Raw genomic sequence first — 14,358 nt, forward strand, 5'->3', positions numbered from 1 at the left:
ATTTTTCCCTGGAAAATTCCATGGACGGAGGAGCCTGTTTGAAACTAGACAGGATACCCTCCTTTCTTTTAGCCTGGACGTCCTCTTTGGAAAACAGGGATAGGAATGCCATGGGTCGGGCTTGTTTTGAAGGTGGAATTTCTCAACATCTCATTCAGGTACTATGGAGCATCTATTATCTGCTGGATGCTGGCATTTCACTTCAATCATTCTTTGATTCAGTCAGTCAACCACAAAACACATTTACCAAGTTCCTATTGAATTCCACACACATTGCCAGGTTTGCAAATACAGAAGCTATTAAGAGTCTGAGTCTGCTTTCCAGGAGCTCCTATTCCATTAAGCAAAGACAGTGTTATCCTTAGTTAAGGATTCTCAGGAACATAATCCATTAGTCCTTGGTAGCTCAGATGGTAAAGAATCTGCCTGCAATGCAGGAGACCTGGATTGATCCCTGAGTCGGGAGGATCCCCTGGAGAAGTGAATGGCAACCCACTCTAGTATTCTTGTCTGGAGAATTCCATGGACAGACCACGGGGGTCCCAAAGAGTCGAACACAACTGAGCAACTAACAGGCACATAATCGTCTGTATCTCTTAATCCCCTGCACCTGTCTTGAGGGTGCAGATTTTTGTCTGTTCTGATTTCTTCACTGTTGTGTCTACAGTGCCTTGAAAATGCCTGACACATAATAAACGCTCAGTAAATATTTTCTAATTGAATGAATCAGTGAAAGGGAACATACTGGTGAAGAACACTATGAGGGAGCTTACCTTTAAGGTGGGGAAGCCATAAAACCAAATTAAAAAATAAGTTTACATCAGGTCTGAGTGAATGCTGTGCACAAGCAAAAATAGGGGGATGTTAAGATTTTCCAGGCTACCCAGTGGTTAGGACTCCAAGCTTTCACTGCCAAGGGCCCAGGTTCAATCCCTGGTCAGGGAAATAAGATCCCACAAGCCAGTCACACAAAAAATAAAAATAAATTGGGGGGGGGGGCAGGTATCATGTGGAAGGAGGGGAATAGTCAGAGGTGTAATCTGAGCTGAGACCTGTGAAGTGAGAGGGAGGTGGCTTCGTGAGGGTCAGAGTAATCTCATTTCAAGTAGGAAGAACTGCACATGCAAAGGCCCAAGGACAGGACTGAGCTTTGTATGTTCCAGGCCAGTGGGTTAGAGAGTAAAGAGGAGGGTGATAGAGAAGGGGAGTCAGGTACACCAACATAGTGCCTGCCCACAGAGTTGCCCTGGAGATCAAATAGGTTAATGTACATAAAGGCTGTTCAGGGGAAATCATAGCTGAGTTAACTAGACAGAAAGGAGAAGAAACATGATTCTAGGAAGAAAATAGTATGTACCCTAGATCCTGGATAGAACAAGAGGAATAATGGTGAATACAGGGGGTGCTTCGGAGACCTTGAGGGGAGGTGGATTCTGGCCCAGTAGCAATGGGGAGCCACTGAAGGGTTCTGGACAGAGGAGTGACCTGACCTGACAAACTGTAGAATATCACTCTGGAGATTGGAACTGACACACACTGCTGCTGCTAAGTTGCTGCTAAGTCGCTTCAGTCGTGTCCGACTCTGTGCGATCCCATAGACGGAAGCCCACAGACAGAAGCCCACCAGGCTACCGTCCCCGGGATTCTCCAGCCAAGAACACTGGAGTGGGTTGCCATTTCCCTCTCCAATGCATGAAAGAGAAAAGTGAAAGGGAAGTCGCTCAGTCGTGTATGACTCTTAGCGACCCCATGGACTGCAGCCCACCAGGCTCCTCTGTCTATGGGATTTTCCAGGCAAGAGGACTGGAGTGGGGTGCCATTTCCTTCTCATACACACACTACTATATATAAAAGAGATAACTTATAAGAACCTACTTTATAGCACAGGGAACTCTACTCAATACTCTGTAATGACATATATGGGAAAAGAACTTAAAAAAGAGTGGATATGTGTATATGTATGACTGATTCACTTCGCTGTGCAGCAGAAACTAACCAACACTGTAAATAAACTATATTCCAATAAAAATTAATTTAAAAAATTAAAACCTTAGCCAAAATAGCCACCAAAAAAAAAAAAAAAGAACACTCTGGCTGCTTTGTGGAGAATGGATCGCACTGGGACAAGGCTGAGCCCACTCTCAACCAGGGAGACCAGTGTGGATACTGATCCAGAGATCCAGGCAAGAGATGGTGGTACACCACAGAGAGGGAGCAACTCCATGAGATATATAGGAATTGAAAAGGCTGAGACTTGGAAATAGATGAGACATGGAGGAGAAACTAAACACAACTTAGGTTTCCAGTCGAGCGGATGGGTGGATGGTGATGCACTTGATGACAGCAAGAAAGTTTTGGGGGACGAACAGGCTTTTGTGGCGACACGAAGGTCCTTATTTGAAGGTGACTGATGCAGGCGTAAATGTCCAGGACACTGCCAGAAATCTGGGGAGGGGCCTGGGCGTGCACCTAAAGCCCTCAGCACAGGGCCCTGCACTGCCACAGCTGTGCCTCTCACCATCATTACGGGGGCATGTGCACCTGGGCATATGCAACGATGAAAGAATCACTTGCAACGATGAAAGAATCTAGAGAGCCAAAATAGATTCTTTATTTTAAGGATGAAAATAGGATAAGGAAAAAAAAAAAAGAAACCTTTGTTAGTTGCCGCTGCAGTACCATCGGAAAAACATCCTAGGGAAACAAGGAGATTTAGTGTGTGGCGGGGGAAGAGGCTGGGGACCAGAAATTTGGGTCCTGGAGCCTAGGTTCCAAAGGCGGGTGATAGGGCTTGGACTCTTGGATCTGAGAAACCAGGGGCTGGGGGTTATGACTCCTGAGTAGGAGGGGACTGGCGACTCGGAGTTCCGGATCTGAGGGAGGAGGGGCTGAGAAACCCAAACGCCCCAGTCTCAGTAAGGAGAGAGCCGGAGGCTGGGACTCTGGGGTCCCGGGGACTTACCACACCAGCACGGTCACACTGGCTGATGCTAAGGCCACAAGGGCCGCGAGCAGGCACTGATTGCCCGGCGTCAGAGCCTCGGGCCTGGCCAGCAGCTCGCCCAGGCTGGGCCTCCAGGGTTCGATCATCTCCGCCTCCTGCGGCACCCAGCGTAAGACTTCCCGAAAAGAGACCTGGAGCTCAGTCTCCCCGCGCGGCGGCGGGCCCGTCACTGCGGGGACGCGCACGTCAGCCGGGCGCCAGCCCCACCCCCCGCCGCACAGCCCCGCCCCCCCGTCCCGCCGCGCGGCCCCGCCCGGCCCGCACCGTTAAGAAAGAAGTAGAGCCGCGCCAGGGCGCTGGTCGTGCGTGATCACGCAAGAGAAGGTCCCGCGGTGCGTGGGCTGCACCGGCCGGATCCGCGCCAGGTAACCTTGGGCCCGCGGAATATCTCGGAAGTAGGTTGGATCTTGAGTCCGGAGCTGCGGGACGCTCGGGCTGAAGCGGATAGAGGCTGAGGGCGACCGGCCCCGCCCCGAGCGCAGAAGGGAGTCTCTCCGCCCTGACTCGCCAAACCGCTACGTGAAGCCCCGCCCCTGAGCCAGGCCACCCACCCCCGCCCTCCCGGAGCCCCGGCTTCACCCTCTTATTCGCCGAGGGTTCACGCATGGCCCCGCCCCCTAAGCCTTGACTCCGCCTCTTGGGCCTAGTGTTTGCTCTCCCGCCTGAAACCCCTACGGATAATTCACCCCTGGGCTCTGTCACTGCATTTTGAGCTTTGACCCTTACCCCCAGACGCCGGGACCGTCCCCTTGCACGAAGCATGAGTCTAGACCGAGCCTCCTCGAATCCCACTCCCTGCCTCCTGACTCTCCATCCTCTAGAGAAGCATAAACCATCTCCTAAAGCCCTTCACGCTGGACCCGCCCCGACTCACACCTCCTGCGAACTTCCAGGAATAGGTGATCTCTTCCTTAGGCAGCTGGAAGTTCACAGTGCAAGAGAACATGGCCTGACGACCCCGAGTCACCGTAAGGTCCTGAACTGAAGACAGGTCTCGCATCGCCACCTCGGCCCGCCCACGTCCGACCCCCCAACCCCAGCCCCTTCCTCGCTCAGCCCTCTCTTCCAGTTTTTCAGGTTTCTCGCCCTTCAAGGCCACGCCCCTCACCTGGGCAGTCAAGCGGGAGGTCGCAGACCTTGGAGTAGCATCCGCGGCAGCGAAAACGCCGAGTGACCTCCTGGAGTCCTGGAGGGTAGGAACGCTGGGTCTGGGGTCCATCTGCCTCCCCTAGCCAGGGTCCCTTCGGCAACCACGTGGTCTATTTAACTTCCCCGGGTTCTACCTGCTGGACAGAATCTGGACCCCGCCTTTCCCGCGCTCATTGGCTGGCTCTCACCACTCTCCAGCCTCTAGGATCCCCATTGGTTTGCCTTCGTTTTGTTTTTGTTTTTGTTTTCCCGGACCCGCCTTTCGTGAGGTTTGTGAACTGGTTTTCTTACTCCTCTTCTCCTGGGCTCGCATTGGCCCCTTCGGATCAGAGGCACCCGTGCTCTTCCAAGAGTCCCAGGTTTTGGCCCTTACCACCTCCTTTCCCCCCGCAATTCTGAGCTTTGAATGACGTGCTTACCGCAGGGAGGAATGCAGACCTGCACTGCGGAGAGAGAAGAAGCGTTACCACCCTGTAAGTCGCGGCAGGTGCCCACCTGAAACTCCCCTAGAGGAAACGTTTCAGGGCCGGATGCATTCATTCCTCCAAGGGACCAGAGCCAGGTATGCCGCGCTCCACCAAAGGGGTGGGGCCAAGCCTGCAGCTTCCCCGCTGTAGGCGGGGCCAGGCCTGCGGTACTTCACCTGGGGACCCTACCAGCCCTGCAGCATTCCATTAAGACGTCAGGCACATGCCTGCTGCTGGCAACCAGGAGGCAGGTCCAGCCCCGGTGTATTCCATCGAGCGGGACGGGCCTAGATCCCGGGCGATCATCGGAGGCTGCTGCTAAGTCACTTAAGTCGTGTCCGACTCTGTGCGACCCCATAGACAGCAGCCCACCAGGCTCCCCTCCCTGGGATTCTCTAGGCAAGAACACGGAGTGGGTTGCCATTTCCTTCTCCAATGCATGAAAGTGAAAAGTGAAAGTGAAGTCGCTCAGTCTATCCGACTCTTAGCGACCCCATGGACTGCAGCCCACCAGGCTCCTCCGTCTATGGGATTTTCCAGGCAAGAGTACTGGTGTGGGGTGCCATTGCCTTCTCCATCGGAGGGGACAGAGCCTAATTAGGGGGCCCAATCAGAGGTGTGGTCAGGCTGGACGTAGCCCACTAAGACGCCCCGGATGGAAAGGAAACCTGTCACAGAGTGCCCAGGGTCAGACACAGATCCATGAAGAGGCCCGAGCTAGTCTGGGACAGGACTGTCCTACAAAGCCGTCCCAGCTAGAGGTAACCTTGCATCGGAGGCGGGGCCGGACCCAGAGTGGTTCTAGCAGGGTAAGAGGCTGTGCCCAGAGTGACCCACAAGGGAAGCTCGGCTCAGAGATCGGCCGAGGGGTTGGCTTGATGGGAGCAGATGGGGGTTTCCGGAGTTGGGTTTGCTAATTGGGCCTGGGGGAAGTAGACAGTCTATTTTACCTTCCTTAAGCTGCAATATAATCTTCTGCATTTTCTCCGCGGCACGAAGAAAGGCAACCCGAAAGGACCCTGGAGGGTGGAGGGAGTCCTTGTAGTAAAGACCCTTCCCCAAGGCTGCCGGAGCTCGACAGGCCTGGCTGTCATCATGTCTGTGCCCCTCCCCCAGCCCCTGCTATCCCCAGGTCTCTGGTATATGCCACAGCCTCCTACTCTATCTGGATGGTGGGCACACCCCCAAATCTCCTTCTGCTGCCTCTAGACTAATCACTCTGACAGAACTCCTCCGCATCTGTGTTATCTTGTTAAGGAGAAAAGGGAGGATAAAGGTCAAATTTCTCCCATGGCCTAGGAGGCCCTGTGTAGTCTGGCCTAGTCTTGTCTCCCTCTCTGTGTGCTAAGTCGCTTGAGTCTTGTCCGACTCTTTGCAACCTCATGGACTGTAGCCCACCAGGTTCCTCTGTCCATGGAGATTCTCCAGGCAAGTATACTGGAGTGGGTTGCCATGTCCTCCTCCAGGAGATCTTCCCGACCCAGGTATGGAAGCCACAACTCTTAAGTCTCCTGCAGTTCATTTCCCCTAATAAGGAAAGCATCATGCTCTCTGCCACCTCAGGGCCTTTGCACATGCTGTCTTCAGTCTCCAGCACACCTCCCCCCCTACTCCTACTCTTCCTTCCTGTCATCCCTCATGTCACCTCCTTACAGGTTTTCTCAGACCACAAATCTAATTTAATCCAGTCCCCTATTTTTGTCTCTAACAGTACTCCATCTGTTCCATTCATAGCTCTCACCAGTTTGCAAATACATATATTCATATATGCATAGTGAGCATTTAAGACTGTCTCTTAAGTAAGCAAACAAGTCCTTCTTTAGTGCTGTGTCCTCAGAAACCAGGAAAGGGCCCCTGAGTCTTAGGAATAAGTATGTGTAGAATGAATTCCAGGATTCAACTGGAATGAGCACCACAGCTGGAAGCCCGGGGCCACAATTCATCCGCTGGATGTGTTATATTTGGCCTGGAAAATGTTTTTTAAAAATGACCCAGTTGCCATCATGTAAAGTTTGGGAAAAGTCACATAAAATGTTTGGCATCCCTTTACGAAATCTGGAAGAGCTGTAACAGAGGCAGTATTTCCATGAGGCAGCAGTTGGCCGGAGCTTAGCAGCAGCCACCCACTTTAGTCAGGGCACACACCCACTTTCCCAGAGTTCCCAGTCTCTTCATTTCTACCCCTCTTTCACTCTTTCTATGTTCTCTGCTCTTATGGATGTTTGAGTTTTCACCACTGTAATGGCCTTCAAAAAAAAAAAAAAAACTGGGGACTTTCTCAAAGTGGATGGCTGCAATGATTTACAGGTGGAGGTGGCTTTGGAAGTCAGAAATGTGACAGGATTTTGTTGTTGTTATTTAGTTGCTAAATCAGGTTTCAATTCTGTGATCCCATGCACCGTAGCCTGCCGTGTTCCTTTGTCCATGGGATTCTCCAGGCAAGAATACTGGAATGGGGTGCCATTTCCTTGTCCAGGGGATCTTCCCCACCCAGGGATTGAACCTGCATCTCCTGCACCACAGGCAGATTCTTTACCACTGAGCCACCAGTGCTCATGTGGCGGGGTGCTATGGGCTGAATTTCATCTCTTCCAAATTCATACGGTAAAGTCCTAAGCCTAGTCCTTCAGAATGTAACTGTATTTGGAGATGGAATCTTAAGGAGGTAATGACATTAAAATGAGGTTTTTTGGGTGGGCCTTAACCCAACATGACTGATTTCCTTGGAAGAGAAGGAAATTTGGACACGGACACGGAAGGAAGACAGTCATTCTGCAAGTCAAGGAGAGAGGCCTCAGAAGCAACCCACCCTGCTGACACTGACGCCTTGATCCTGGACTTCTAGCCTCCAGAACTGTGAGCAAATAAACTTCTTTTAGTTAAGCCACCCAGTTTCTGTTTTTTGTTGTTGTTGTTGTTGTTACAGCAGCCCTAGCAAACTAATACACAGGGATTGCCAGTTGCCTCAAAATATCTATTTTCTCCTTAATAACATATCACCACGTTCAGCTGAGAAAGCACCCCGACCCTGCCCCCGTTAAGACTACATTTCCCAGCCTCCATTGTAGCTAGCTGTGGTCATGTGACCTAGCTGTGGTCATGTGTCCAAGTTCTGATGGATGAGCTGTAAGTTTAAGAGTGATGTGTGAGTCACAGAAAGTAGCCTTAAAAGAGATATGGTGCCATTTTATTGGCCCCTTTCCCCTTCTTTCATCCTGTTGCCTGAAACTTAGATTTGATGGCTGCTGCTCTAGCAGTTATACAGGACCATGAGGATAAGTAGTATATCCTAGGATAGTAAGGCAGAAAGCTGGAAGGGTACTGAGTCCCCAGGAAAATGCAGCTGCCATACTAGTCTTAAGTGCCTACCTCAAGACTTATTTTATAAGGAAAAAATAAACTTCTACCCTGCTTAAGACATTGCAGGTTTTAACCTTAGGTTAAACCATACATAAAGGGAGGGAATTGAGGATTCTGATAAGAATCTGGCTGAAGTAATGATCATAGAAGTGATGGTAGAAGCTGGAGAGAAGAGGGCTCTGAAGCCAGGAAGCAGGTGCAAAATGAGGGGTCAAGGACTTAGCAGTCTCTCCTTAGCCACAAGGCAGGCAGGAGCTGTGGTCTGGTGACGGCAGTATGGTCAGGAGGATGTGGTCCGAGTGGCGTGCTCAAATGAGAGGCTGGGATGATGTTGGAGAAGGCAGCCAAGGAATGTCTATGGGCCAAACCAAATGACTCTTGGGGGGACGGTGTGTGGGATATACCAAGTCAGCCAGGGGGCAGGGGAGAAGCATGGGAGTAAATAGGGATGGAGCGAAATGTCCAAAGGGGCAAGAGGCAGGCTTGTGTTAACCACAAAGGGGCACGAGTTATAGTCCCCCCAAAGAGGTGCTTCACTGGGAGCCTCGACCTGCTGATCACCTGAGTTTGAGTTCTGTCTCTCCCAACTATGTGCACACCTGTCTCACTTCCATGCTACCCATCACATGCACTCCTCCCTATGTGACCTTGGCCGGGTATTTAACCTTCCTGATCCTTGGTTTCCTCATCCATAAAATGGGGGCAATATCAGTGTTTACTTCACAGCATTGGTGGTGAAGATTTCACGTCATGCAATATAAAAGCCTCCTCCTCCCAAACTATGTGCTGCTGCTGCTGCTGCTGCTAAGTCGCTTCAGTCGTGTCCGACTCTGTGCAACCCCATAGACGGCAGCTCACCAGGCTCCCCCGTCCCTGGGATTCTCCAGGCAAGAACATGGAGTGGGTTGCCATTTCCTTCTCCAATGCATGAAAGTGAAAAGAGAAAGTGAAGTCGCTCAGTCGTGTCCGACTCTTCATGACCCCTGCTAGGTACCATTAAATGACCATAATGGGATAATGTCTGTGTTATAGAAGAGTCAACTACTGGCATTATCATCCCCTAATCTGAGATGCGGAAACCCAGGCACAGAGAGGTTAGGAAATTGGCCAAGGTCACACAGCTAGATTGGAACCCATGTGGCCAAACTCCAGAGCCTCCACGGGTGGCCACCATCTGCGGTAGACACACTGCCCTCAACACCACACTGACAGTGCCAGCGGCCACCACCGGGAGCCACTCTGAGTCCACCTGTCCATCTCTCTGGGCCTCCATTCGGGAGAGACCCAGGAGTCATCCTGATTCTTCCCATCCCCATCATCCTACATACGTCTGGTCCAGACATCCCCTGGGTCCATCCACGGGAGCCCCAACTTCCCCATCTGGAAAATGGAGCTATAAAACACCTCATGGGGCCAGTACAAGGACATCTTTTAGGAGGATTATTAACATAAATCACTCTTTGCAGACACAGCATCTTCCATGCAAGGGGCAGGTTCATCTCAGCCCCCACCAACCCATCACAACAGGTTCAAGTCACCACTGACCGTCTCCTCCCTGGACCTTCTGCTTCTGCCCTTGACCCACATGGCCTTAGTCAGAACCCCTCTTTCCTGTAAAATCCTCCAAAGGGCCTCCCCACATCAAGAGCAAGAGCTGAAGTGATCATTGGGTATGAGCTGGAAAGAGGGGGTCCTTTGGCTGAAGTTGGCTCAAGGACGCACCCTAGCGGTTCCCAAAGTGTGTTCCCAGCACAGCAGCAGCAGCACCTGGGAACTTGTTAGACATGTCCATTTCTGGGCCCCACCTCAGACCTAAGGCTCAGAAACAGAGGGTGGGGCCCGGGAGCCTGCATTTTAATAAGGTCCCAGGAGATTCTGACATACACTGTGGGGCTGGAGAACCACTGGCCTACATGGTCCACTCCAGCTCCACTGGCCCCAGGGCCTTTGCACTGACTCTTTCTACCACCTGGAAGCTCTCTCCCCAGGTCACCTGCACAGCTCTCTCTGTTCCCCTCATTCCAGTCTTTGCATAACTGGACCGTTTCATTTGCATCTCCCCTGATCAACCTGTTTAGTAAAACGATCACCCCACTGGCCACCCCCCCTTTCTCTCCCCTTTTTGTTTCCCTCCATAGTATGGATCACCAGCTGACATCTATGGCATTTCACTGATTACGTTTAATAATCAATGCAAGCAACCTGAGGGCAGGTGGCTTGCAGTTTGGGTCACAGCCGTGTCCCTGGTGGTGTTCCTGACACAGTAAATACCCGTGGAACGTAAAGCCCCAGCTTCTCCCAGCACCCAGACTCTCACTCCAGTCCATCCATATGGCCCTCGAGGATCTTTCTACACCCTGAGCTGACACTGCCCTTCCTCGGCTCACAGCCTTGTTCCCTGGGGACAGTCTCAAATCTCCCTGACTCCCAGTTGAACTCTGGACGTCCCCCAAGCCCCTCACAGTCACTGCAGCCTCACCCAGCTGGCCATCTACCCCTTCTCCTGCTCTTCCTCCCAGAGATGACCACTGCCCACTCAGACACGGAGCCAGACCCGGCACACAGTCCCTAACCCTCCTCTTCCCCTCTCCCTGAACAGCTCATCAGACCCAGGCCCAGTCTTTTCTTCACCTTCACAGATTCCCCGCCTCAGGTCTGGCCTCCTTCACCACAGCCTCCACCCTGGGCCTCCCAGCCTCCACTCCCTCCCCTGCTCCAGCTGGTCCCACACACTGCCTTCGGGGGTCTTCTGCACCCAGAGAAGGACTTGTTTCTGCTCTTTTCGAAACCTTCTGACGTAGGGGAGAAGGGCATCTCTGGGAATTCTCCCCCCACCCCCACCCCCACCCTCAGCTCTGAGTTCCTCAGCTCTCCCTTTGTGGGTGGGGGAACCTGCAGCTGAAGTCTTCATGCTGCACCTCCCCTCTGCCCTGGGAGCCCCTCAGATGGATGGGAAGCTCCTTATGTTTGGGGCTCATGTTTGTCAAAAAGCTCAGAGGCAAGAGTAGGAAGCAAAAGAAGTAATAGAACTGAGATGTAGAAATAAGTGCGGAGCCCCCAGACCATGGACACGGCCATGAACGCTCCCCCACCCATGGTTCCAGTCTCCAGCATGTAGGGGCAGGGGTTGGGGGGAGTCCTGTGTCCTGTGACCACTGTGGCCTGGTGTGATCACTGTTCACACTGCCCCTTCGCCACAAGGGTCACCCCAGCCTTGTGGTTCTTTCACACTGTCACACGCATGTGTTGAGCGTGTCTCACCCCCTCAAGGTTGTCACGTGTGCCTGTCTCCCCAGTGATCCTCTCCCTCCCTGCTCCCACCTGTCTTTCGGGGCCCATAATAGCCTCCACAGGTCAAAGATATGGAATCACGTTGCTAACTGTAGGGAATACATTTTATCCTAGCGGAAGCTCTCCTCCCTGAAGTCTGTCTCCATTGCTGGAGTCCCCTCTGTCTCACTGAGTTCCCACGCCTTGCCGGAAGGCAAAGCGGTTATCTTCTTTCTCAGACGGGTGAGTTGAGGCCCAAAGTTGGGGACGGGGGCAGTGAGGCATCCAGAATCTCACAGCCAGGGAAAGGGCAAGCCACACAGGGAGGGCAGGCTTTCACCTCCCCGAGCCCCACTGGCCTCAGACTCTCAAGTTCCTTCTGCCCTGAACCCACCAGGCCCTGCCCGTCTCTGCTCCCTGACAAGGTCACTCAGCTCCCTCGGCATCCTACCATCAAGATCACTGTCACGTTCTGGGCTTTCTCTCCCTTGCCCCTCGCCCCACAAAGGCTCAGACATCCATATCCCAGAGCCACGGACCCCGCCCCACTCACCCTGGGCAGTGGCCATCTCCTGGAGGGAGTGGGTCATCTGGGTGAAGGCATCGTGCAGCTGGCCCCTCTCCTCGTAGTCTGGCAGTGGGAGGCAGGGGCTGGGGGAAAACTGCTTCCCCTGGCACCATGTCCCCGAGGTGGTCATCCCTCTGTCTCCGATCTCTGCTCCCCACGTCTCCATTCTCCCATCTCTGCATCTCGTCCCTCTCAGTCTCTCCAGGCCTCTTGGGTCCCTCCCTCCGCCTACCCCCCGGCACCCCATCCAGGGAGGATGATGGGGAGCAGGGGATGGTCTCCTCACTGATCTCAGTGTCCAGCAGCCCCTTAAAGGCATCTGCGAAGGCCTCCTCACACTTTCCGAGGTCGGGACTGTCCAGGCCGGCGAAGATCTGGCAAATCTGGAGACGCTCCTCATAAGACGTGAAGCAGAGGAGACAGGCCCAGGCCGAAGCCCCAAAGACAGCGAAGGCCGCCAGGGAGGGCAGGACGGCGCTCCAAGGGGCCAGCCAGGCCATGGCGGAGGGTCGCGGCCTGGGGGAGAAGCTGGTGACTTTTGTGAGGTCACTGTGGTGCGGGGGAGGGGCTCAAGATGCAGGGGTCAGAGGTCAGGTCTCAGTCACCGATCCAATGTCAGGCTCCCCCTGTGGGGGTTTTCAGGGAGGAAGGGGACAGGGGATCGGGCCGGCAAGCCCCAGGCTGGTGGTTGGGCCGGACGCCAGGCTCCCAAGAACCTCACCTGTGACCCTGGACGTCCTCACAGGTTAAAGGGTCTCAGGGACGCAGAGGCCGGCAGTGTGATGTGTGTGTGTGGGGGCCTGCCAGGCCCTGGGGTGGGGGGCGGGTGGTGCCGGGGAAATGAACATGGCACAGAGACACCGTGAGGGCCCAAAAGACAGAAACTGGGCCACAGGGAGACACCGGGAGGCCAGAGATCCAGAAAGCACCATAAGAGACTAATGGAGACAGTTTCAGAGGCCACTGCACAGAGACCCAGTGGAGATGGAGAGACAGAGAAAGCCAAGCAGAGATTTCTGGATGGGAGAGAAACTCTCTGAAGGAAAGGGGAGAAAGGAAAGGGACAAGGACAGGAGGGACAGCCCCGCTTCTCTCCCAGGGTCCCTGCAGCAGCACCCCCCTCCCCAGCCTGGCCGGGTGGGGCATGGGACCAGGGTCCAGGGGTCCCCACCGGGCCGTCCCGTGCAGGGCGCAGCCTGGGGAAAGCTAGGAGGCCGTATAGTGATCTCCTTGGGTGTCCTCCTCAACTATACAACCTCCTACCTCAGCCCGGGGGGCGCGGCAGGTGGACAGACAGACGGATGGACGGACAGACAGGGCCAGGGAGGGCGGGGAGGGCCGGGGGAGGCCCCAGCCGCGATGGTGAGCCCCCGACACGGACCCACAGACACGAGCTTGTGTGCGGCGAAGGCCCCGCAAGGTCGGTTCTACGGGTGGGTGCCAGGACCCAGGAATCCGGGCCCCCGGCCCCCTCCTCCCCAAGGAACCCAGGAGTCAGTCTCTCGGTCCCTTCCTCCCCGAAGGTCCCCGGAATCCAGGCCCTCTAGCCCCCAGTGCTTCCTGAGATTCAAAAGTCCGAGTCCCCAGGCCCCTGGCCCCTCCCTCAGTCCTGGGAATCCAGCCAGGCCTGCCTCCTCTGGAGAAGACGCAGCCCGGCTTCCTGGATCCCGGGGCCGAGGGAACCTCACCAGTTTCAGAGTTTGGCCACTTGGGCCAGCTCCCTCCCTGACCCTACCTGTCAGATAATCGGAAATCCAGGAGCGGGGCGGAGGCCGCCCAGGGGCTATAAACCCGTTAAAGCCTGTCTGGGTATCTGCTCCTCTCACACCCCTGCTTTTGGCCTCTCATCAAGTACCATACTGACATCTGCGGATGCCGCCCCAGGCCTGTGTCATCTCTCCGGCGGAGCGCGAGGTGCCATCGGCACCCCCATTTCGCAGGTGGGAAGGCTGAGCCCCAGCAAGCCGTAGGCTGGGGTGGGGTGGGGTGGCGGGGGCAGGAGTGGGAGGGGCCAGGCCTTCCAGGCAAGAGGGCCCAGCGCCCGCCCTCCCCAGCCCGGGGCTGAGTCTGTGCACCTGAGAACCTCCGCCTCGGTCCAGGGCTCCGGCGGTCTCGCTCCCGCCGTCTCCCGCTCCAGCTCCATCTTCCCGGTCCTCTCTCCCGGTCCGGCCCGCTCGCTCTCGGCCTCACCTGGTCCCCATCTCCTGCAGCTTCCGTGTGCTCCTCACCGGCTCTGCGCTGCCTATCCGCGCCTCCCCCCGCGCGCGGCCGTCCCCGGCTCGCAGGGGCCTTTCTCAGGCCATGTCTCTCCGCCCTCCCCCGTCTTGCTGTCTCTCCTCTCCTCCTTTCTGCTTCTTTCCCTTTCCCTCCGGTCTTGCCCCCTCCCCTGCTCCGCCCCCCTCCCTCTGTCTTTGTCCCTCTCCTCCCGTCTCTCCCTCGATTTCCCTGTCTCACTCTCCTCCCCACCCCCCACCCCCACCTTTTTCCCCCTGCCTGCCTCCCTCCCTCTTCTCTCCATCTCCCGGCCTCCTTCTCCCCCT

General features: G+C 54.9%; 1 protein-coding gene across 1 annotated transcript; it reads right to left on the reverse strand.

Moving 5' to 3' along the window:
• Positions 1-2,598: 2,598 nt before the first annotated feature.
• On the reverse strand, positions 2,599-14,268 carry SPACA6 (sperm acrosome associated 6). The gene is given in 11 exon segments (XM_070386969.1): positions 2,599-2,694; positions 2,963-3,173; positions 3,269-3,294; positions 3,296-3,423; positions 3,797-3,799; positions 3,879-3,985; positions 4,113-4,190; positions 4,573-4,596; positions 5,571-5,639; positions 11,804-11,881; positions 12,105-14,268. Coding segments are annotated over 11 exon segments (972 nt in total). The 5' UTR covers positions 12,319-14,268; the 3' UTR covers positions 2,599-2,660.
• Between the last annotated feature and the right edge of the window lie 90 nt (positions 14,269-14,358).

The sequence above is a fragment of the Bos mutus genome, chromosome 18 (genome assembly GCF_027580195.1).
Source record: "Bos mutus isolate GX-2022 chromosome 18, NWIPB_WYAK_1.1, whole genome shotgun sequence".
NCBI lineage: Eukaryota > Metazoa > Chordata > Mammalia > Artiodactyla > Bovidae > Bos > Bos mutus.